At 45.5% G+C, this 24,912-nt stretch overlaps 3 protein-coding genes and 1 pseudogene across 5 annotated transcripts; 1 reads left to right on the top strand and 3 right to left on the bottom strand.

Annotated features, from left to right (window-relative positions):
- Window positions 1–319: 319 nt before the first annotated feature.
- LOC144582071 (patr class I histocompatibility antigen, A-126 alpha chain-like) lies at window positions 320–9,840 on the bottom strand. Of its 2 annotated transcripts, XR_013533892.1 has the most exons (6): window positions 9,605–9,840; window positions 9,376–9,489; window positions 8,903–8,938; window positions 8,435–8,760; window positions 7,225–7,260; window positions 320–6,154 (listed from the first exon to the last, which is right to left on the bottom strand). XR_013533892.1 is itself a non-coding variant. In XM_078368495.1 (4 exons), exons 1-4 carry the CDS (start codon window positions 9,606–9,608, stop codon window positions 8,687–8,689), a joined length of 228 nt encoding a protein of 75 aa, XP_078224621.1. In that variant the 5' UTR covers window positions 9,609–9,840; the 3' UTR covers window positions 320–8,686. The 2 variants fall into 2 exon arrangements, 1 of the variants encoding a protein (XP_078224621.1); XM_078368495.1 differs by having other exon boundaries at window positions 320–8,760.
- Window positions 7,395–11,466, bottom strand: LOC144582070 (patr class I histocompatibility antigen, B-2 alpha chain-like). Of its 2 annotated transcripts, XM_078368491.1 has the most exons (3): window positions 11,375–11,466; window positions 10,456–11,136; window positions 7,395–9,876 (listed from the first exon to the last, which is right to left on the bottom strand). In XM_078368491.1, the coding sequence occupies exons 2-3, from the start codon at window positions 10,707–10,709 to the stop codon at window positions 9,837–9,839; spliced, it is 294 nt and encodes a 97-aa protein (XP_078224617.1). In that variant the 5' UTR covers window positions 10,710–11,136; window positions 11,375–11,466; the 3' UTR covers window positions 7,395–9,836. The 2 variants fall into 2 exon arrangements, with proteins under 2 accessions (XP_078224617.1, XP_078224616.1); XM_078368490.1 differs by having other exon boundaries at window positions 10,456–11,466.
- Window positions 10,974–11,466, bottom strand: LOC144582069 (uncharacterized). Its single transcript, XM_078368489.1, has one exon. It carries the CDS (start codon window positions 11,442–11,444, stop codon window positions 10,974–10,976), a length of 471 nt encoding a protein of 156 aa, XP_078224615.1. The 5' UTR covers window positions 11,445–11,466.
- Window positions 11,467–23,806: 12,340 nt separating this feature from the next.
- On the top strand, window positions 23,807–24,514 carry LOC144582263 (dihydrofolate reductase-like; annotated as a pseudogene).
- Window positions 24,515–24,912: the final 398 nt, after the last annotated feature.

Here is a 24,912-nt window from a genome sequence, read left to right as displayed (position 1 = left end):
GGCTGCATCATCTGAGGGTTCAACTGGAGCTGGGAATCCACATGAAACATGGCTCAGTCAAATGGCCATTGCAGAAGGCCTTGTTCCTTGTTTTCCGGTCCCAGGAGGCCTCAGTTCTTAGCCACATGGATCTTCCTGCAGGGCTGCTTATGACACAGCATCTGGCTTCTCCCAGAGACAGAGAGACAGAAGGGGAAAGCCACTGTGAGTTTTATATTCCACACTCAGAGTCAGAAACTCTTATGTCAGCATTACTCTATCTGTTAGAAGCTGTATCAGTCTGTTCTCACACTACTATAAAGAAATAACTGAGACTGGGTAATTTATAAAGGAAAGAAATTTAATTGACTCACAGTTCTGCATGAGGAAGCAGCCTCAGGAAACTTACATTTATGGCAGAAGGGGAAGCAAACATGTCCTTCTTCACATGGTTTCAGGAGAGAGAAATGCAGAGCAAAATGAGGAAAAGCCCCTTATAAAACCATCAGATCTCATGAGAAATCACTATTATGAGAACAGCATGGTGAACCATCCCATGATTCAGTCACCTCCCACAGGTTATCTCCCCAGCACATGGGAATTACAATTCACATGACAATTCAAGATGAGATTTGAGTGGGGACACAGAGCCAGACCATATCAGAAGTGCATCATTAAGTCCAAGCCCCACTCACAGGGAGGGAATTAAGCAGCATCTCTGGAAGGGAGGAGTATCAAATAATTTGTATACATGTTAAAAGCAAAATTAAATTATTGTCTCAAGATTTTATAAATCAAAAGATTCTCTCATTTGATTATTTTTCTTTAATGCTTTAAGCTTCTTATTTTATTTTATTTTATTTAAAGTTTCAGGGTATGTGCACAGGATATGCAGGTTTGTTACATAAGTAAACATGTGTCATGGTAGTTTGCTGCCCCTATCAACTCAGCACCTAGGTATTAAACCTAGCATGAATGAGCTATTTTTCCTAATGCTCTCTTCACCACTGCCCTCCCTCAACAGACCCCAGTATGTCTTGTTCCCTGCCCTGTGCCCATGTGTTCTCATTGCTGAACTCCCACTTATAAGTGAGAACATATGGTGTTTGGTTTTCTGTTTCTGCATTAGTTTGGTGAGGATAATGGCTTCCAGCTTCATCTATGTCCCTGCAAAGGACATGATCTTATTACTTTTCATGGCTGCATAATATTCTATGGTGTCTATGCACAATATGTTCTTTATCCAGTTTATCATTGATGACTTTTTGGATTGATTCCATGTCTTTGCTATCATAAATACTGCTGCAATGAACATACACATGCATGTGTTTTTGTAGCAGAATGATTTATATTCCTTTGGATATATATTCTGTAATGGGATTCCTGGGTCAAATAATATTTCAGTTCTAGACCTTTGAGGAATCTCTATGCTATCTTCCACAGTGGTTGAACTAATTTACATTCCCACCAACAGTATAAAATCGTTCCTATTTCCCCTCAACCTTGCCAGCACCTATTGTTTCTTGACTTTTTTTATAATGACCTTTCTGACTGGCATGAGCTGGTATCTTACTGTGGTTTTGATTTGCGTTTCTCTAATGATCCGTGATGTTGAGCTTTTTTTATATGCTTTTTGGTCACATGTATGTCTTCTTTTGAGAAGTGTGTGTTCATGTCCTTTGTCCACTTTTTAATGTTTTTTTTTTTTTTTTTTCCTGTAAATTTGCTTAAGTTCCTTGTAGATACTGGATATTAGACCTCTGTCAGATGGACAGATTGCAAAATTTTCTCCCATTCTGTAGGTTGTCTGTTCACTCTGATGATCGTTTTTTTGGCTGTGCAGAAGCTCTGTAGTTTAATTAGGTCCCATTTGGCAATCTTCACTTTAGTTCTGGTTGCTTTTGGTAATTTCATCATACAAATCTTTGCCCATGCCTGTATCCTGAATGGTATTGCCTAGGTTTTCTTCCAGGGTTTTAATCGTTTTTGGATGTACATTTAAGTTTTTAATCCCCATTGAGTTTATTTTTGTATAAGGTGTAAGGAAGGGATCCAGTTTCTGTTTTCTGCATACAAATAGCCAGTTCTCCCAGCATCACTTGTTAAATAGGGAATCCTTTCCCCATTGCTTTTCTCAGATTTGTTGAAGATCAGATGGTTGTAGATGTGCAATTTTGTTTCTGAGTTCTCCATTCTCTTCCATTGGTCTATGCGTCTGTTTTCATATCAGTACCATGCTGTTTTGGTTACTGTAGCCTTGTGGTCTAGTTTGAAGTCTGGTAGCCTGATGCCTTCAGCTTTGTTCTTTTCACTTAGGATTGTCCTGGTTACACGAGCTCTTTTTTGATTCCATATACATTTTAAAACAGTTTCTTCTAATTCTCTGAGAAGCTTCTCTTTTTACATTAATGATTAAAAGTTTGAGACATCATGGAGCCTTGGGTACTCAGGGGAAAACAGTTTGAGATAGAAATTAAAGCTGCAACAGTTTCTCTGAGTTTTTCTTATACATGCTTTTAATAACAATGTTCTCTTCAATGAGTTGACACAGTTGAGAACATAGAGTAACCAGATCAAATAGTCCCAAGAGTTCAGTGCCATAAAAATAATGGTTTGAAAATCAGTCTTTGTTTCATCTAAGATGTCTCAAATTCATTGGAGGTATGCCCAGAGTGAAAATTTTGTTACTGAAATAACATCTTCAAAAAATATTAATCTACACTTTAAAAAGGCTACTCTGTCTATGGAATAGCTGTTCTTTTGTTTATTTACTTCTCTAATGAAGTTGCTTTCACTTAAAAAAATGCTGAAAATGAAAAGATTGCTTTTCATTTACAAAATATGACTCTTATACCTGGGTCAACACATGTAGCTTAGCATAATGTCAATAACTTTGGTTCCATGCAGTAGCCTGAAGTAGATTAGCTCTTTTGGCAATTTGTATCTTTCTATAAACTTATCTGTTTTATCTAAGTGTTCTAACTAACTGGCATAAAGTTGTTCAATGTGTTTACTTATATTTATTTCTATTGAATTCTAAAGAGTCAGTAATATCCCGTTTTGTTCACAATTTTGGTGATTTATATTTCATTTCTCATATCCTTGTTTTGACTTTGAAATTGAATAAAACTATTTATCATTTTATTTGGATATTCTTTATAGATTTACCTGCATTGCTGACCTTGTAGTAAAATTTAATTAGAAAGGAACTCAAATTTGGAGCTCCCTCTCCAGGGGGTCTGATGAGAAATGGTGTCTGTGACATTGGTGACCTGAGGGTACAGAGGGTGGATAGAGGCAGCCTCAGGCTGAAAGGTCTCAAGAAACCCCCTAATTCACATGAAGAAGAAGATCCACTGTTGGCTGCCAGGGCAGTGGCCTGGGTGGAATCCCTGCTGGGAATGGGGAAGGACTTGCAACCTCACCACACAGCAGCCCTAGGGTGGAAATGAGTTTCCAGCGGTGAATGAACCAGGCAGGAGCAGGGGTGGCCCAAGTGCAGGTCATGGGACTGGGTGGGCTCAGGGAGTCATGGGAGGGCAGTCCTCCCCAGCATGGGTCTCCCCAGGATTAGGTCAGGTGCAGATTTGTAGCAGCCATCTGATGTGATGCTGGGCCTGTGAGCCCCAGGGCTTCCTGATGGGCTGACTTGATCTGACTCACGTGATACTGCTATTACCCCAGTAGAGCTCTGATTCCTTGAGGACAGAGAATGGAATGTGTGTTCCTGATTCTGCTCTGGATGACCTAATTCAATTTTACTTTACTTGTCTGGGATGTTGCTTTTCATCTGTAAAATGTAATTGTGGATGCGGCTTGAATTAATGGGGGTGGGTTATTTCTTCATTAGCCTAATATTTGTTGTGTACCTACTGCAGGTCAAATACGTGACAAGATATTGTTTCATGGATAACACCATGAATAAGAAACTACATCAAGGACGTTATAGCCAAGTGTGGTGGTGAGTGCGTATAGTCCTAGCTACTTAAGAGGCAGAGGCAGAACAATTGTTTGAGCCCAGGAGTTTGAGGTTGCAGTCAGCTCAGCTATGATCACCATTGCATTTCAGCCTGGGCAACTGAGCAAGAGTCTGTCTCTGAAAAAAAGAAAACAGATGTCGTAAGGTGTCTACATGTACTCTACGTCTCAGGACGTAGAGTGTCTCTAAGCAGTTTTTTATGAATGTTTGCCTGGCATTTCTTTTCTAACTTTTTACTTTCAATTTTCTGGATCTTCTACCAATAGTATCTTTTGTAAATAACCTTTGTTTACTTATTAATTTATTTTTACCCCTCTGCACTATTTGTCTTGTAATCATAGTGTTTGGGTCCATTATGTTTAATGTCATTGTTACCCTGTTTGGGTTTAAGTCCACCTTGTCATTCGCTCTTTTTCCGTATTGCCTCATTGTTGCTCCATTATTTTTTCTTTCTTAGCCTTCTTTAAATTAATCAAAAACTTTTCACTGTTGCAGTCTTCTGAATAAGCGTTCTAGGTACACATTGTCTTATCCCTTACTTATCCGAGAAAGCACAATATTAATCTGAGACTTATAACCAACTGGAAACCATAACTTCCCTGAATTTCATCTGCCTGTGCGGACAGCCCAGGGGAGAATCAGTGCTCTGGCTCTGAGACACAGTGGGTGGAAGCAGGAGAGTGATTGGATGATGAAGCTGTAGCTGCAGAGGCATCCAGGCCCCTCACCTGCACTCCTCGTACATGTCTCCTCCACTGAATGCCTGCGATGCCCTCTCCTCCATATGCTCCTGCCAGTCTCCCCATCTCCACTGACAGCAGCTCCACCCTTCTACAGTCATAGTCTGAAACTATGGCTGTCCTGGATTCTTGTTTCTCATAATACAGGTACTATCCATAAGCAAATGCTGTGATGCATCCAGATCCCGTTACTTCCCACTATTTCCACTGTTCACACCCCAGTCAAGTTAATGCACATCTGTATCCTGGAAAACTACATGCCTTTCCCACTGGATTCTCTACTGCCTCGTTTGCCCCAACTTTTAAATTCTGTTCTCAGTAGGGTGGCCAGAGAGAAGCTTTTAAAGAATAAATCCTACTACATTCCACTTTTCGAAACTGTAATTTAACTCCCCTTCTCACTCAGAGAAAAAGTCAAAACCTTGGCCACACCTTACCTGCTGTGGCCACACCTCTGACTTCATCTCAGTTACTCTCTGTCCAGCCCTTCTGGCCTCTTCCCACTTCCCAAAATACAGACACCTTCCTGCCCTAGTGCATTTGCACAGGAGCCTCCCTCCCTGGAAAGAACTTTCTAGATCCTCATAGATAGCTCCTCATGTCCTTCAAATCATTCTTTGAACCTAGAAGCAACTTCTCTGCTCCTTCTTGCATATCTGCCTGGCTCAGCACACTTGCCCCCACCATGTTCATCAGGGTGACCCAGAAGTACTACAAGGTATTCCACTCTGGCCCCAGGCCTTCAGCAGCTGCTCCTACATGAGTGGGCCTGGCACCCACATCAGCTACTTGAGCTTCTCCTAACTGGGCAACAGTGGTGGCAGCTCTTCGGGTAGTTGGGCACAGCAAGGGACTGGGTGGAGGCTGTGGTGGGGCTCATGGTATGGGGGGCATCAAAGCCATCATGGTCGACCAGAGCCTGCTGAGCCCCCTTAAGCTAGAGGTAGACCTCAACATCCAGGCCATGTGCACACAGGAGAAGGAGCAGATCAAGACTCTCAAAACAAATGTGCCTCCTTCATCAACAGGGTACAGTTCCTGGAGCAATAGAATAAGATGCTGGAGATGAAGTGAAGCCTCCTAAAGCAGCAGAAGATGACTTGGAGGAACATGGACCACATGATCAAGAGCTACATCAACCTTTGGCAGCAGCTGGACATTCTGGGCCAGGAAAAGCTAAAGCTGGAGGCAAGTTTGGCAACACACAGGGGCTGGTGGAAAACTTCAAAAACTAGTATGAGGATGAGATATTCATATAGAGATGGAGGATGAATTTGTCCTCATCAAGAAGGACGTGGGTGAAGCTGACATGAACCAGGTAGAGCTGGAGTCTTGCCTGGAAGGGCTGACAGATGAGATCAGCTTCCTCTGGCAGCTGTGTGAACAGGAGATCCTGGAACTGCAGTCCCCGATCTCAGACACATCTGTGGTGCTGTCCATGGACAATATCCACTCCCTGGACATGGACAACATCATCACTGAGGTCCAGGCCCAGTAAGAGATCACCAACGGAAGGTGGGCTGTTGCTGAGAGCCTGCACCAGATCAAGTAGGAGGAACGGCATGCTCTGGCTGGGAAGCACCAGACACACAGAGACGGAGATCTGAGATGACCTGGAACCTCAGCTGGCTCCAGGCTGAGACTGAGAGCCTCAAAAGCCAGTGGGCCCCCTGTAGGGTATCATCTAGGCTGCTGGGAAGTGTGGGGAGCGGGCCATTAAGGAAGCCAAGCTGTCCGTGCTGGAGGCCGTTCAGCAGTGGGTGAAGCAGGACATGGCACAGCAGCTGTGCCACCACCAGCAGCTGATGAACATAAAGCAGGCTCTTTACATCGAGATTGCCACCTACAGGAAGCTGCTGCAGGGCAAGGAGAGCTGGCTGGAATCTGGGCTATGGAACATGAGCATCCATAGGAACACCACCAGTGGCTACTCATTTAAGGTGAGCTTGGCCTACAGGGGCCTCACAAGCCCTGGCCTCAGCTATAGCCTGGGCTCCAGCTTTGGCTCTGGTGGGGGCTCCAGCTCCTTCAGCTGCACCAGCACCTCCAGAGCCATGGTTATGAGGAAAATTGAGACTGTGGTAGAAAGCTGGTGTCCACATTCTTGAATGTACTGCCCAAGTGAACTGGCATAGCAGACCCTCCCAGCCTACCCTCTCCTGTAACTGCCCCACAGCCGGCGGGGGAAGCTGCTGTGCAGGGGAGCATAGGGAACAGGAAACGCACCTGAGGCTCAGCCCTCGCCCTAAGCCCACCCATGGCAGCCTGGAGTACTCCCAGTGGCACATGCCTTCAGCTACAAGATAATTGTTTTCCTGTTTTTTTTTTTTTTTTTCAAAATAAAGCCACAATTAGCTCTGCCAACTGTCAAAAAATAAAATAAAATATTTCCTCGAAGGTCACATTTGCAACAAGGCTTACGTTGGCCACATAGTACAACAGCCACCTCCCTGTCCCCACGGCCCACACTCTGGATCACCCCCAAAGCACTTGCCACCTTCTAACACAGGCATTTTCCTTCCTTACTCTGCTCATAGTGTATCTTGCGTCTGCCTCTTCTCTCTGGAACACATGCACCACAAGGACAGAAATTATTCTGTTTTTAATTTAAAGATATTTTCCAAATGCAAAAACATTCATTTACTTAGCAGAAAACAAATGTCACTTCAATGAAAGATGACCGTAGAGCACCTCCGTATCGGAAAGGCAATATCTTTATTAATGCAGCCTCAGGCCAAATGCTGTTTCGTGGCAGCTACAGCACGACATCATCTCATGCCAACATCATTGCCACCAGTGCTGCTTGTGTGCCCCCCTCCCCTCATCCCTCCTCCCACACCAACCCTCCTGCACACTGCAGCACACAATCATATGTCTCTCTTCAGGAAAGATAATCCTAGAATTTTAAGTCAAATTTTCCAACTGCGTATAAATCTAAATTAGACTGTTTACAAATCCACGGGTTTGGATTGGAGCCCGCACTAGGATCACTACAACTCAGGGCAGGAAGAAGAGTAGGAGAGAGAGCAGAAGAGGCGTTCCAACAGAAAGTTACCTATGACGAGAAATTACCAAATCCCTCCTCTTTGCAAATTCCAGAATCTTATTCCTTTAAGAGGGCTCGGGAAAGGATGAAAAATACAATCCAGGAAAGAGTCCTGGAAAGCAGGCAAGAACTAGGCAGATCTGAAAATCATTCTCTTGATAGCACAAGAACTTCTGTGTGCAGGGACTGCCCTAAATGACATCTCAGTCCCTGTGATCACAGGTCCTGATGGGACAAGGTTCTATTGAAGGACCAAGGCCACTGGAGCAGCAAAGATGACCCAGCCAAGTAGTGACCACATAAAGCCCACAGTGGCCACAACACCATCTACTCTCCTCCCCTGCAAAAGATCAGCAGAAGAAGCACATACACTCTGGAAGGTTCTCAGGTCTTCTATTCATTTTGTCCCTTAAATTTTAGTTATCTTCTGCTTTAATTAACTCATCAACCTCCCATGGCAAGAATTTGAAGAAATTTATATCCAGATTCTAATTTTAATAGGGAAGCAAGAATTTGCAGCTCAGTGCACCATGAAGTTGAGAAACGAAAAGACATCCAAGCCCCAGATCTCTGGAGCAGGGAAGATAACAGTAGAAAAACGGGGCAGTGCAGTGAAGGGGGTCACGATGGACATGGGGTGGGCAATTCTCCCCACCTCGTCACATTATGCTAACAGGGGTGAAGACATACCTGAACACACTTCTCTTTACAGAAAGATAAGTCAGGGGTCTTGAAGTCACAAAGGGGAGGTGTGAACAAATCTTGCCTCTCAGTTCCACACAAGGCAGTTGTCTCACACCATAGAGAAAACATTCATGAACAAACTCATATTAGTCACAGTAGGAGGTGACAAACAGCCCATCGCATGCTCAAGGTATTCAAGTCAAAGAAACCCCATAGCACAGCTACGTCCCCTCTGCTCCCCCTAACACCCTGCTTACATCAGGGCTCCTGTGTCAGGGTGTCACCTTTACAAGCCATGAGAGACACACCAGAACTCTGGGCACTATCATTGCCTGGGGTAAAACAAAAATAGAACGCTGTCAGAGCCCACAGGAGATGTGGCCAGAGGAGGAACTGTGGGCTGGGTGAGCTCCCCCATGGGCTCCCGACCACAACATCCCAAGGATCTCAGGGATGAGTGTCCTTCGTACTTACTATCAGCAGGCTGATAGTAGCTCACTCGGCTTCTATCTGTGGGAAGAAAATGTTCTATGACAGGCCAGAAGGGAGTCGGGACCATAAGGTCCCAGAGCAACTCCCTTAGTCTTTGATCCCTGAGAAGTTGCCAGAAAAGCATAACTGCAGCTCCGGGACAGGATCAGGAAATATAAAGAAAGCGGGAGTGGGTCTTGTATCAACTGGCCTCCTGAGGTCTGTCCTCAGCAGGGATCTTCCCCTGTGATTTGTGACTGCTGGGATCAGGTCCCCACCACAGTCACTGAAGTGAAGAATCTGTCATTCATTTTCACAAGTGCTTTACAGATAATTGTTGCCACACGGCACCAGGCTGGGTCGGCCCATGTGTGGATGGTGCTTACCAGTAGCAAAGCAAGGCACATTTCTAACTAGGACATAAAGTCCTCAGTGAGAAAAGAAAACTCAGACCCCATCCCTTAACCCTTTCCTACCTGAGCTCTTCCTCCACATCACAGCAGTGACCACAGCTCCAGTGACCACAGCTCCAAAGACAACCAGGTCAACAATTATGCACACAATGAGGATGGTGGCCTGGGAAGATGGCTCTGGGAAAGGAGGGGAAGGTGAGGGACCCTGACTCCAGGCCTCAGCCCCAACCCTGCTGAAGGGCTCTAGAAGGGCTCCTGCTTTCCCGAAGAAAAGATGTGACCCCCTTGTTACCCATCTCAGGGTGAGGGATTCCAGCAGCCCCTTCTGCTGCACATGGTACGTGTATCGCTGCTTTTCCCCAGAAAGCACCACCACAGCTGCCCACTTCTGGAAGGTTCCACCCCCTGCAGTCCTGGTCTCCAAAAGCTCTGTGTCCTGGGTCTGGTCCTCATCCCACTGCCAGGTCAGTGTGAACTCCGCAGGGTAGAAGCCCAGGGCCCAGCACCTCAGGGTGGCCTCATGGTCAGAGATGGGGTGGTGGGTCACATGTGTCTTGGGAGCGTCTGAAAGGAAGAGTCAGAAAATTCAGGCACTTTGCACTCCTCATGGGACACCCCAGCAGCACCCATGTGACAATCCTGAGAATGAACAGGACACCTGGTGTGGGCAAGGGAGCACCAGCCTGGACACAGGCACCTGGAATAATCTCCTATTCATTAGAAAGTTCTAGTCTCTGAGTGGGAACAGCGACTTCTGGTCCTGACCTAAGTGAAGGCCGAGGGAATCAAAAGAGCTGGAGTCAGAGCCCCACAAACATTGAGTGTGAGGCAGAGAAGGCCTGAGAGGAAAAGTCCTGGTGCCCAAGGCTGCTGTGGGGTCAAAGGGAACTCCTGATCAGTATTCCAGGGATTGTCTTCCCCTCCACTCCCTCAGAGACTTCATCCCTTAATTGCCCCAGAGAGCAGAGCGGACCCTCAGAGACACTCTCTGGTACAGAATCCGGAAACTCAGGAGGATTCTTCCCACTCAGGATTAGAGGAGGGCGATATTCTAGCGTTGGTCCCATTTTCCTCCCCTCCTGGCGGGAAGCCAGCCAGGGAGATCTACAGGAGATGGGGAAGGTGCCCCATGGCCCTGGATACCTGCGCCGCAGCGTCTCCTTCCAGTTCTTCAGGTATCTGAGGAGCCACTCCACACACTTGCCCTCCAGGTAGTCCCTGACCTGCTCTGAGTATTTGTTCGCCTCCCACTTGCGGTGAGTGATCTGAGCCGCCATGTACGCGGCGGCCCAGGAGCGCAGGTCCTCATTCAGGGCGTTGTAATTCTCGAGGTGATAGACGAACTGTTCATACCCTCGGAGGAGGGGCCTGTCTGACCCCAGGTCGCAGCCAATCATCCTTTGGAAGGTGTGAGACGCTGGCCCTGCCCCCGCAGTCAGCTCCGCCTACCGAACCCCGGCCCCGCCCCCGTCCCGCCAACCCTTGGGGACCTTGGCCAAAACTAAAAATGAAACCGGGTTAAGGCGCCTGGGGGCGCTCCCGGGTCGAGGGTCTGAGCGGGTCCCGCAGCCTCAGGGTGGATCTCGGACCCGTTGACTCGGGAGGACCCGGACCATCCGTAGGCGATGGGGAGGGGTCGTGATCTGCGCCCCGGGCCGGGGTCACTCACAGGCTTCGCTCTGGTTGTAGTAGCCGAGCAGGGTCCGCAGGTTCACTCGGAAAGTCTGTGCTGCGCTTTGATGTCCCGTCTCCTCCTCCCAATACTCCCGTCCCTCCTGCTCCACCCACGGTGCCCGAGGCTCCATTCTGGGATTCGCGGCGTCGCTGTGGAACCGCAGGAACTGCGTGTCGTCCACGTAGCCCACGGAGATGAAGCGGGGCTCCCCGCAGCCGAGCAGGACACGGAGGTGCTGAAATGCCTCAGGGAGTGGGAGCCTCGGGGCGAGGAGGGGCTGAGACCCGCCGACCCTCCTCCCTCCCGGCTCCCCGAGTCCTACGCCCTGGCAGGCTGGCCCCTCGCTCCTCCCCGCAGAGGCCGTTTCCTTCCCGACGCCGCACTCACCCGCCCAGGTCTTGGTCAGAGCCAGGACCCCGAGAGCAGCAGGAGGAGGATTGGGGAGCCCTGACCCCATCCTCGACACGTGAAGAGAATCTGAGTCCGAGGGAGTCCGCGGGGACTTTTGAACCGGGACCACAGCGACACTGATTGGCTTCTCTAGAAACCCGGCACCCAATGAAAGTGGGAACTGGGGACGCGTCATGAGTATCCAGGAAGAAGGACGTGACTTACATGGCGAGAGGGAGAAGTGAAACTGCAGGGATGTGGGGAATCCCCAATGCTGCACCTACCCAATGCAGACACCCGCTAAGAGCTATGCCTGGGGCCCTGGCACTTTTCCCAGACCCCGCTCCTCCTGCACCAAACGCTCTGTCTCAATATCTCCCTGAGTCTTTGACCAGCGGCTAAGAAACCAAGGAGAAATCCTGGGCATGGACCTAGTCACACCCCCTTCACTTTTCATCCTGGAATCCCTGTCCCTGAACTGGACTTTCTGCCTCCCACCCCACATCTGGACTCCCCTGGGCTTTTTAAAAAGAAAACTCACCCCAGGGAGCTTGGTGCCAGTGAGCTTGTCCTGGGAATGGAGGTATAGAGACAGGTTTTTTGTTTTTGTTTTTTTAATCTGGAAAAGTTGTGCCTGAGCGCCTGAGATAGAATAGAGACCAGTTTCCTTTGTATTAGCTTCAGTGAATAGTAGAATTTTGGTAACCCCTGAATAATCAGGAATCTTATCTGTAAAAAATGTTACTTTGGCCCCTTGGTATATAAACGTGTCTAAATGCATTACAACTGACAACTCACAGAGCTCCTAAGTTTTGCTTTCCCAGACTATGTATCTGTGACTCTTGTAGTTTAAAATTACCTTCATTCCATAGCCCTGAGTTTCTGTGTGAGTCCAGGACACCTCCTCAATACACAGTAGCTCACTGTGTTGTGTATGTTGCAACCAGGAGCCAGTACAGACTTCATTCACCTCACAGTTGAAATGTTCAATGCGGTAACAATGCTCCTCACCAGCGATCATGCACTGCCTTTTTTTTTTAACAAAGTATCCACATCTAACTGGTGTACATATTTTATTAAAACAATTAGTGTAAATTAGTTCAACCATTGTGGAAGACAGTGTGGCGATTCCTCAAGGCCTTAGAAATAGAAATTCCATTTGACCCAGCAATCCCATTACTGCGTATATACCCAAAAGACTATAAATCGTTCTACTATAAGGACACATGTACACGAATGTTCATTGCAACACTGTTTACAATAGCAAAGACCTGGAATCAACCCAAATGCCCATTGATAATAGACTGGATTGGAAAAATGTGGCACATATACACCATGGAATATTATGCAGCAATCAGAAATGATGAGTTTGTGTCGTTTGTAGGGACATGGATGAATCTGGAGAACATCATCCTCAGCAAACTGACACAAGAACAGAAAATGAAACACCACATACTCTCACTCATAGGCGGGTGATGAAAAATGAGAACACATGGACACAGAAAGGGGAGTACTAAACACTGGGGTCTATTGGGGGGGAAAGGGGAGGGCCAGTGGGAGGGGGAGGTGGGGAGGGATAGCCTGGGGAGAAATGCCAAATGTGGGTGAAGGGGAAAAGGGAAGCAAAGCACACTGCCATGAGTGTACCTACGCAACTGTCTTGCATGCTCTGCTCATGTACCCCAAAACCTAAAATCCAATAAAAAATTAAAAATAAATAAAAATAAGTAAATAAATAAAACTACTAGAAGAAGAAGAAAAAAAAAACCAATTAGTACTTTTTTAAACTTAAATAAAACATAAAAAGTGGGCCGGGCGCGGTAGCTCAAGCCTGTAATCCCAGCACTTTGGGAGGCCAAGACGGGTGGATCACGAGGTCGAGAGATGGAGACCATCCTGGTCAACATGCTGAAACCCCGTCTCTACTAAAAATACAAAAAATTAGCTGGGCATGGTGGTGCGTGCCTGTAATCCCAGCTAGTCTTGAGGCTGAGGCAGGAGAATTGCCTGAACCCAGGAGGCGGAGGTTGCGGTGAGCCGAGGTCGCGCCATTGCACTCCAGCCTGGGTAACAAGAGCAAATCTCCGTCTCAAAAAAAAAGCAATTTGTTTTTAGGCATTTCCACCTACAATGTTAAAGGCAAAATGTAAGGAACACCATCCTAGGCTTTATAGATGGATATACTAAAAATCTGTAAAACAATGTGTTTAAATGTAACAATTCTGCTGCTTTTGAATTATTTCCCTCTGCTCCTCCTCACCTCGTGCTTCTCCAGCCCTTCCCTCTCATTCCTCTCAACCTCATGCCTTCCTCTCCCTTTAGTCCCCACCACTGTGTCACTCCTGAATTGTGGCTCTAGCACTGTCCCCTTACCTGCTACCTGACTGTTCTCTCCATAGTGGTCCTTCTACTGTGAGAGTGTCATTTCTCCACCTAAAACACTTCAGTGGCTCTACCTCAGTCTTGTGAAGTTTCTAGAATGTCAGGCAGGTGAGCATTATGAGGGCATACCTAGTTCAGTTTAGGGACTAAATTTTTGTTGGCTGGTTGAATGAAATGTGATTGTATTAAAATTTAATTGTATCACAGAACATTATAAAATGAAAAATACCAGAAAAAGGAAATATTTAACTTTAAGCATATAAGGTGCATTTCGATTCATAAACTCATTCCATGTGTCTGTTGAGCCTGTGTATGAATTTTATATGACTGCATAACAAAAAAACCACAAACATTGACTTTAAGCAACACACATTTATCGAGTTTATCTATTTATTTTTAGAGACAGAGTCTCCCTCTGTCATCCAGAGTGAAGTGCAATTGCATGATCATTGTTCCCTGCAGCCTGAAACTTCTGACCTCAAGGGGCCCCCCACCTCAGTCTCCAGACTAGCTAGGACTACAGGGAAGTGCCACCATGCCCAACTAAATTTAAAATATATATATATATATTTTTTTTTTTTTTTTTGTAGCGGGGAGGGTGTCCCAAAATGCCCAGGCTAGCCTCAAACTCCTGGTTGCAAGTCATCCTCCTCCCTCATTCCTACAAACGTTAGGATTACAGATGTGAGCTACCACACCTGACCAAACAACACTTATTTATCTAACTGCACTTTCTTAGTCAGAAATCTGGGCATGATTGGAGGTTCCTCTCTTTAGGGCTTCCTAAAGCTGTGTTTTCATTTTGAGGGCCTCCTTCAGGCTTATTCAGAGGTGACAGAATTGAGTTTCTGGCAGTTGTAGGACTGAGGTTCCTGTTCCTTGCCGCTGTCAAGGTAGAGACAGGCTTCTCTCAATTCCGGTGCCCACCAGCGTTCTTTGCCATGCAGTAGAGGAAACCCTTCACACTGAATCCCTCTCACACTGTAAATCTCTATGCTCAGGAAGAACCCAGTCCTTTCAAGGGCTCGCCGATGAGGATGGCCCAACCCAGGATAGTCCCTGTCTTAAAGTCAACTGATTTAGGATCTCAATTATATATGTAAAAACCCCTTCAAGGCACCACCTATATTACTGTTGGTTGAATAACTGGGGACAGGTGAATGACCAGGGACACACGTCTATCATGGGGGCCATGACAGAATCAGCCTAGCATGGCCTGGGTCTTTCTTTTGACTTTAATTAGGACACAGTTAAAAATTGAAGTTCAAATAAAGCAATCATTGAGAATGACAATAAAATGCATCATATTTAGCCGTGGAAATTCTTCTTACCTCTTAAAACCAAATGACATGTTTATTATAATTAATTTAGACTGGGTGTGGTGGCTCATATCTGTAATTCTAGCACTTTTAGAGGCAGAGTCAGGCAAAGAGGTTGATTTCACAAGTTCAAGATCAGCCTAGGCAGCATGACAAAACCTTTGTCTCTACCACAGATATAAAAATTTTAGCCAGACATGGTGGTGTATGCCTGCACTCCTGTCACAGCACTCCTGCCTGAGTGACTAGCAAGACCCTGTCTCAATAATAATGATGATGATGATAATACTAATGCATTTAGAGCAAATGAAAATTAAAGTGCAAAAATTCGTCCTCTCTTGTGAAGCTGAATTAATTTTTTTACTGCTACATAATAAATTACTTAAACTTTACAGCTCAAAGCAACAAATATTTATTATCTCTCACAATTTCCAGAAGAGAATTTCCTGGATTCTGGGAATCCAGGAGAGGTTTCCCTGAGTGCTTCTGGCTCAGGGCCTCTCACAAGGTTGCAGTCCCGTTGTCAGACAGGGCTGCATCATCTGAGGGCTCACCTGGGGCTGGGGATTTGCATGAAAAATGGCTCATATACATGGCTATTGGAAAAGGCCTCTGTTCCTTGTTGTCTGGTCCCAGGATGACTCAGTTCCTAGCCACATGGACCTTTTCACTGGTCTGCTTATGACACAGCAGCTGACTTCCCCCAGAGTTCATGATCCCAGAGACAGAGAGATCAAAGTTGGAAGCTATGGTGAGCTTTTTATTCTACACCAAGAGCCATAAAGTGTTATGTTAATGCTACTCTATCAGATACAAGTGAATCATTAAGTACAGGCCTCATGGACATCCTTGTACAGATATTCGAGGACATACTCTTCATTCCTCTTGAGTGAATACCTAGGAATAGAAATGCTAGCCATGGAGTACTAGTCTGTTTAACTTTATTACATGATACAAAACTGATTTTCAGAGTAGTTAGTTGCTTTATATTCCTATAGATATTAGATGAGAGTACAGAGTATTCTGCATCCTTGCCAACATATAGTTATTAAGAGTTTTAATTCTAGCCATTCTAATAGATGCTTAGTGGTTTCTCACTATGGTTTTATTGATCATTTTCCCCTGAAAACTATTGGTCATTTATACATCTTCTTTTGTTCTGTTTCAGAAGATTTCTCTAAAGATTGTGGAAGAAGCCAAATAAATATGACTTTTCTTTCTCTAAGTACTGGATCTAAAGCAAAGTGTTCAGAACCCAACCGCACCTCCCAGTCTGGCCCACCCCACCCCACATTTACCCCTTGGAGTCCCCACTCCTTCATCCTTCTATCCACTTCTTCTGTCTTCACTCGCACTCCTCCAGGAAATCTGTTACTGTGAAGGTCACTAACACGCTCAGTATTATCATCTCTCCATCTGTCTTTACCTCTCTGGAGCTTTCCTCACACTCAATAACTCCTTTTATATTTTGTTCAATTCCCATGGATTTACTTCACAAAGTATATTTTGAAGTAATCTAGTTGGAAGAAAGAGTAGAGAATCATAAGAAATGTTTGTGAAGCCACCACCCAGGTTTGTCAATTTGTGACATTTTAATATTATTGGCTATATGTAGCATACAAAAAAATTATAGCAATATATGTAGATAGCCCTGATTTTCCACAGTTCCAATATGCCTGTGTTTCATCTAATACTGTACTGAGCAAAGCAAGAGCCTCTAGTGGATGTATATCTTGAATTTGCTGTATGCCTCTATATTTTTAATAAGTTTAGACAATCTTTTTGTTTAACATGTTTTTAGACTTTCATTGACATAGCATCTTGCTCTATCACCAAGGCTGGAGTGCAGTGTCACTGAGGCTGGAGTGCAGTGGTGCTGTCTCTGCTTACTGCAGCCTTGACTTTTCAGGCTTAAGCAATCCTCCCATCTCAGCCTCCCAAGTAGCTGGGACTCTAGGTGAGCACCAGCATAATGAGCTAATTTTTGCAGTTTTTGGAGAGATGGAGTTTTGTCATGTTTCCCAGGCTGGTCTCAAACTCCTGGACTTGAGCAATCTGTCCACTTTGGCTTCTCAAAGTACTAGGATTACAAGTGCAAGCCACTGCTCCTGGCCTTGCATTAGACTTTGTATAAACTGTTTCTTGGTGATTTTATCATTTGTTTGCCTGCAGGAAACATGGTCTATAAGATGAATCCATGTTCATGCAAACAGTTCATTTGATTTCATTGCTCCATAGTATTGAATGGGAGAAATCTTCCACAATTTATCTCTTTCCTCTTCACTGACCTTTTGGTTGTCTCTATTACAGACATTGCTGCAGTGAACATGCTGGGACCTTGCTCTCTGGTCCCAGGAATATGTGAGCTCCCCTAGAATACCCATGTAGGAGTGGAATCACTCCACCCTTCCCATGTGATGCTACATGATGTTAAATTGTTCTCTGAAAGAAATAATCTAAATGTTTATCAGGAGGGGCTAGTTAAAAAGCAATGCAATCACAAGTAGTAATCTCTATTAAAAGAAACAGAGTATCTAAACAACGCAGTACCACAAAAATTTAAAACAAAGAAAGATGTAGTGAAGTTCTTTATATTGCTTCATGGGATAGTCTCCATGATACATTGTGAAGAGTAAAAGTAAAGTGCAGAAAAGCATATGTAATTTGCTAAAATTTGTGTGAAAATGTAGAAAGAATATATACGTGTATGTTTATATTTGTTTGCATATGGGTAAAACGTCTTTAAAAGAATAAGCAAGAGACTGATATCAGTGGCTGCCTGTAAGAGGTGGGATGGGTTGAGAGACTTTTAACCTTTTGAAATTTGAGCTGAGTCAAGACATAAAATAAAAGATAATTCCAAAGGAGACAAAACAAACAAAACCAGATGCCTCAAATGAAAAACTTTAAAAGACTCTAATAGAAATAATTATTTTACCTTCCTTAAGATAAAAAGGTCTAAACATTATATCACTGCTTCAACACGGATGTTTACTAGTACTTTAATTCGGTAAGCTGTTTTCTTTTTAATTGCACTATCTCTCATTACATGTCTGACTTTCATTCACTAAAAGGCAAAATGACAGCATGATTAATTAACAAATGCAATTGGTTCAGTGAAGGAAATTTTGGCCAAATCTTGGTGTAAATGATGAAACCCAATCTACAATGGATTCTAGGGGGTGGAGCATGACAATTCTGGCCTCAGTGGGCTCAGAACGCCCTCTACTATCCATGTGCTCTCAAGGATATGATACTCGGAAAAGAGAACACTGATAATACTTCCGAAGGGCACACGACTGACTCCATCTGCCAAATTTTCAAGTTCCTCATTACCAGCACATTATAAATACTTGTCACACTAGATCACCATGTATTTGGATCAGGAGGTACCACTTAGAGCTCCTAGGGTCATATCCCAAGTCGAAACAGCCAAATGCAGTAGCACAAGCCTGCTCAGTGTGTGAGGGGTGGGAAGGACTAAGGCTGTGGGGGCCAGTTGTGGAGTGGCAGGAGCCCCAAGTACTGTGTGAAGCCGAGCCTCTGGATGGCCTCTTGCCTCATATTCAGTCCCTTCCTGGGTGTCTGCCATTCCCAGGATGCCAAGGAAGTCAAATGCTGCAGCTTTGGGGTGGGGAGCTCTCCAGGATGGGCCAGACATGAACTCATTTCTACTACACCTCTGCCTCCCAGCCCTCTTCTCATACTAGAAATCAAACTAGATTGCCTTCAGGTGGTGGTTCTTAAAGCGGGGTCCTGGTACAAGCAGCGTTGGAATTACCTGGGAGCTTGTTAGAAATGCAGTTTTCAAGTCCTGCCCTAGGCCTACTGAATCAGAAATTTAACAAGCCCCTTAGCAGAATTCTGCTTTTCAAACCATACCCACACTCCCCTCTCCCTTCCTCAAAACTCAATACTGAGCAGCTGTGACTTCTGGATAGTCAGATGGGTGACACATTTCCTTGCCAGGAAGCACCTATATCCTCAGTCAGCTTCATCTGAGTCCTCGCCTGGCCCAGGGAAAAAAATTCATGTCTTGGATTCTGAGCAATGCTCTCCTGTTCTGGATGCCTGCCTTGGCTGGCAGCCTGTAGTGGGCAGGTGCAGCTGGCACAGGGCACTGCCAGTCCAACAACTCAGAACTCAGAACACTCTGGGCTCAGAAGTCTGAGCTACCGGGGCTCGAGTGTGGCTCCAGTCACTGGCTGTGGGCCCATTCCTAAGAACTGTCCAGGCTTGAATCCTTCCCTCAACTACAGAAATGCAAACCCAACACTGTCCTCATGGAGAGGTTCAGAAGATTAAGGAGGCGAAACATGAAAAGTGCCTGGTAGACACTAGGGACACCAGTGTGGGCTGGGTGACAATGATAAGGCTCAGGAAAGCTAGGGGAGAGGGTCAGGTCCCCCTCCTGGGTCCATCTCCTCAGGCCCTGTGAGGGTGGTGGAGGTTCTCTCCAGGCCCTGGTCTGGTCCCAACTCAGCATGTCTCCAGGTTTCTCTCAGCCCTGGTTCCTTTTGACCCTGCAGTCACAGTGGGCAACACTGCGACGGACCCTGTCCTGTGTCACAGTGTTGCCCACTCAGGCTCACGTTGTCCCTAGGACACTTGCCAGCTGAGAGATGTGGCCACATTTTGTGCCTCTGCACCTCAGCCTCGCTTTCAAGTGCAGGTGACGATGGTGCCCACGTAGAGCAAATGAGATCTCCTCCCTTCATCCAGCCTAATTATCCAATTTTCCACCCTCAATGGGCAAAGAAGAGTGTGGTTTCCTCCAGAAGGCATGATGTCCGCAGTCATGGGGCAACCACCGGGCAAAAACACTTGAAAATAGAACAAGCAGGGAAGCCCAGGTGTCCAGTGAGGGTGGGAACCCTGCAGATTTAACCGCCTTTAAGCACATTAGAGAGATTACCATTACTAACAACTTAGCTAGAAAGCTTTATTAGCTATTTGGAAAAAGCATAAAATTGTGTAATATATATATATATTAATATATGTATATTGAGACATTGTTTTTTTCTTGTCACCCAGGCTGGAGTGCAATGGTGCAATCTCAGCTCACTGCAATCTCTGCTTCCTGGGATCAAATGATTCTTCTGCCTTAGCCTCCTGAGTAGCTGGGATTACAGGTATGCACTGCCGTATCCGGCTAATTTTGTATTTTTAATAGAGACGGGATTTCTCCATGTTAGTTGTGGGTAACCCCCCATATAAGCTCCGAGGAAGGAGAGCTAAGCAGAATCCTGGCACAATTAGTGCCTGAAGAATATCTCAGCTTATAGTGTTACTACTCAGTTATTTCCTTTTATATAATCCTTTATATATAATCATATGTTGGTTCATAGAATGAGTGCCTAAAGAATATCTTACCACTCAGTTATTTCCCTATATATATAGATAACTATATCTTAGTTCATAGTCAGTGGAATGCCTAGAGCAGACACGGTACAGAGGATGAATTAAGGAATAAGCAGCTTATAATCAGAGGAATGTCTAGAGCAGACCTGGTGCAGAGCATGATTTAAGGGAAAAACAGTTATACCAGAACAAGCATTCATGGCCCAGGCTGCAGTGTTCAGTATTGTAAAAATACCCACTGTATCTTGTGAAAGGCTGTCCTCAGACCAGCAATCCCTCCATCATCCCAAGGCTCCAAACCCCTCCTGATAATCATGCCTTGGTGACTGTGAACTTTATCTGCTCTTGTTACTGTGCTGCCTCAAAAGCATCCTCCTCTAGAATTCATTGGAAGCTGCCAGCAGTTGGCAGCAGACCCTGACAGCTCTGTCACTGCTGTGTGAGTTAAAGGATCCTCCTATAGATATTCTTGGAATTAGCATGCCCATAGATAAGGGATATTGCACACTGAAGCCTCTTCACTGTGCACAGCCCACATCCATGCCTTGGTGACCTAATGAGGGTGGACCCCTTACTGCACGTGGCCCACCTCCTTGCCTCAATGACCTAATGGGGGTGGACCCCTTGCTACGCACTGTCCACCTTCTAGCCTAGGTGACATAATGGGGGTGGACCCCTTGTTTATTGCTCATGACCCTATCACTATCCTTAAAGATGAATTCACTCGCTACCCTGCCCTCTAACCTATACCCAATAAATACACACGCTTCTGGACATTTGGGGACTTGCACGTCTCTGCTTATAGGTGGCATAGCCCCCTGAGTGCAGCTGTGCTTTCTTTGTGCTTCTGTGTCCTGTCTCTTTATGTCTCGGATCCTGCTCCTCAGCACAGCTTAATGGACACTGCACAACCCTGAGGGGCCCTTAGCCCTACAGTTAGTCAGGTTGGTCTCAAACTCCACACCTCAGATGATTCTCCCACCTTGGCCTCCCAAAGTGCTGCGATTACAGGCATGAGCCACCTGGCCTAATATAATACTTTTAAAAATTGCGATCAAAACAAAACTCTGGGCATTGCAACTTCCAGTGAGCAACTGGAACAGATGGCATCATCATGAAGGCAGGCTCTGCCATGCCCCAACGTGTCAGTGCCCCAAATGGTGGCAGCCTTGCCAGAAGCACCTTGTACCTCACCTTCACAGGCCCAGGGTCCCAGCTCCCCATACACCTTCTCCTGCTTTTCCTTTTCTGTCCTTTTCTTTTTTTGGTAAGCTACCTGCACTCTGAGAACTAGAAACATCTCAATGAGAAATCCACGGTGTAGAAGCCAGAGTGTAGAAGGCCCTGCTCATTGACATTGAAAAGCTCAGGTATTTCTGTTACAGTCTCTCCTTTTACTTTGGAATGCTGACTCTGTGTGCATCTCAACGCAGGCATTGTGCCACCACCTTCAGGAGGAGGAGAACTAAGTAGTGCTTTGCAAAGGGGCAGTGGCATTTTTCATTTCTCACTGTGTCAGGCACACAGCCATGTACATGAGCAGATGAGGGACATGGGTGAGGCCCTAGACCTGCTCTCCTCAGTACATTCTTGAGTATTTTTAAAGAGTTGTGAAAATGCCGCAGACACTAGCACCTGTGGGCCACCCTCATGGGGACCATTGCACAAGGCAGTGCCACTCATTCCCAGAACCTCCTACCATGGGCTACACTTAGTGACCCAAGGCCAAGCTGAGGAGGACACCAGCCACAGCACACCGTCCTCAGTTCCTAGGGGCATGCTGCTGGCAGGGGCAAAGTTATCCTTAGCAACAAGATACAGAAAGAAAGGGAAAAGGAAGGAAGTGTTGCCAGTGGGCCGGTTCCAGCTCTTGACTTTGCCACACAAAGAATTTGACAGGAAGTGCAAAGTAAAAGTAAGCAAGCTAGTTTATTGCAAAATGAAAGTAAACCCTGACAGCTGATCAGGGCAGGCTGCTCAAAAGTGAGACAGCACCACCGGGCGTGGTGGTGCGTGCCTGTAGTCCCAGCTACTCAGGAGTCTGAGGTGGGAGGATCACTTGAGCCCAGGAGTTCTGGGCTGTAGTGAGCTATGCCGATTGGGTGTCCCCACTAAGTTTGGCATCAATATGGTGACCTCCAGGGAGCAGGAAAACACAAGATTGCCTAAGGAGGGGTGAACCGGCCCAGGTCAGAAACGAGCAAGTCAAAACTCCTGTGCTGATCAGTAGGGGGATAGCACCTGTGAATAGCCACTGCACTCCAGCCTGGGCAACATGGCGAGACCCAGTCTCTAAAAAAACAAAAAAACAAACCAAAAAAATGAGACAGTACATTCCCCTCATGGGAGTCTTACATGATTATTCATGAAGAGGTGGGAAGGGGTGTTGTTTTAAGCATGTCTGTGGTCTCCTGGGCGTGTGTGCACTGTGGTTGTACACTCTAGCACAAACATCTCATGTCTCATTAGCATCTTAACTTGGCAGTTGGGGCTGTGTTTCTACTATTATAATGAGCACAGGTCAGCCCAAGAACACTAGTCGTGAGTTTCTTTACTTGCACAGATTTGGAGATATTTTCCTTCTATTCTTCCACCTCCTCGCTGCAGGATGTTCTAACCACAAGCTTAGGACATGGTGTGTGCACTGTGGAACAGCTTGTTCTCTCCATCAACCTGACAAGTCTCTTGTTTCCTTTCAAGGGAGGCTGTGAACACCCCATTTCACCTACCTCAGAAGGACAATGAAGCAGCAGCCACCACGACCAAGAGAGTTGATTCCAGAAGTGCAGGACAAGTCCCCAGATGCTGTGACTGTGCAGTTACACACAAGAGGTGAGTCCAGCTGGCTCTCAGGGTGCTCACTACCTTATGGGGGCCTGGAGGACATCAAGTCTTGAGAACGCCACATTCTAGAGGAGTAGAATGAACTGACAGATACACAGCAAAGCTCCGCATACTCTTCCTTTTCTCAGTGCCCGCCGTGTTCTTCATCAGTGTCCTCTCTCTTTTCAGCTACTACTGTTGACTGGCTGGAATAAATAGAACAATAGTAAAAATTGGAGACAAGTCTTTGGTGATGAAGAGAAACACTGACTACTTCCAGGATTTTCTAGCTTTGGCTATGATTGCAGTTTTCCAATTCACTTTATGCGGATGGATTCAGAGAAAACTTCTGTTACAAATCAAAATGAACATGCCGGAAGTATTGGCTCAAATCAACTTTGTCTTATTAAGCCACTTAGTGAATCAAAAGACCACAGGCCTGGCACAGTGGCTCATACTGCGCTAGAACTTCAGATGTTAAAGAGAAACGGCGATCTTAAATGTAGCCAAGTGAGTGGGCTCGGAGGTGCTCACCGCTGCTGTCATGGTTCATTTGCTAAACTGCATTGTCGCTGTGTCCCAGAACATGGGCATCGGCAAGATCGGGGGCTGCCCTGGCTACTGCTCAAGAATGAATTCAGATATTTCCAGAGAATGACCACAACCTCCTCAGTAGAAAGTCAACAGACTCTGGTGATTATGGGTAGGAAGGTGCTTATGACTCAGGAAGTTGATTCCTGAGAAGAATCAACTTTAAAATATAGAATAAATTTAGTTCTCAGCAGAGAATTCAAGGAACCTCCACAAGGAGCTCTTTTTCTTGCCAGAAGTCTGGCTGATACGTTAAAATTTACTGAACAACCAGAATTAGCAAATAAAGTCGATGTGATATGGATAGTTGGTTGCAGTTCTGTTTGTCAGGAAGCCATGAATCACCCAGGACATCTTAAACTATATGGGACAAAGATTATGCAGGACTTTGAAAGTGACACTTTTTTTCAGAAATTGATTTGGAGAAATACAAGCTTCTGCCAGAACACCCTGTGTTCCATCTAATGACCAGAAGGGGAAAGGCATTAAGAACAAATTTGAAGTAATGAGAAGAATAATCATATGAAGGTGTTTCTGGTGTATTTTAAGCTGTTCCCTCTGTCCCAGAAAAAAAGTGTGTATTTTCCATTTGAAAAAAAATACTTCTGTTGACTTTAGATCTATGGAGAATTATTTCTAAGCAATGTATTATTATTCCCCATGAATCTTGACTCTATCATATACCATTTATGAAACGTTCTTGCTAAAACCAAGTGCCTCTCCAAGACCCCAGCTTAGTCCCCAGCACCTGCTCCAGTGAGCTGCCATTCCACACCCATCACATGTGGCACTCTTGACAGTCCTTGACATTGTCGGGCTTTTCACATGTTGATGGTATCCATTAAAGATGAAGATGCACATACCCTTCAACTGAGCAGTTTCACTCTTGGGAAATACTGAAAGCTTCCTTCATGTGTATCCAGAGGTTTGTGGAGACATGTTGCAGCCTTGATTGTATACAGTGAAAAACTGGAAACAACCTGGAAGTCCAGTGATGGGAAAATGAATATCTTTCTGTCTTTGATTGGGGAACCCAAAGCAGGTTCCAAGGCTGACATT

This window comes from Callithrix jacchus, chromosome 4, assembly GCF_049354715.1.
Source record: "Callithrix jacchus isolate 240 chromosome 4, calJac240_pri, whole genome shotgun sequence".
NCBI classification, from domain to species: domain Eukaryota; kingdom Metazoa; phylum Chordata; class Mammalia; order Primates; family Cebidae; genus Callithrix; species Callithrix jacchus.
The sequence above is the reverse complement of the archived record's forward strand: the minus strand, read 5'-3'. Positions and strand labels throughout refer to the sequence as shown.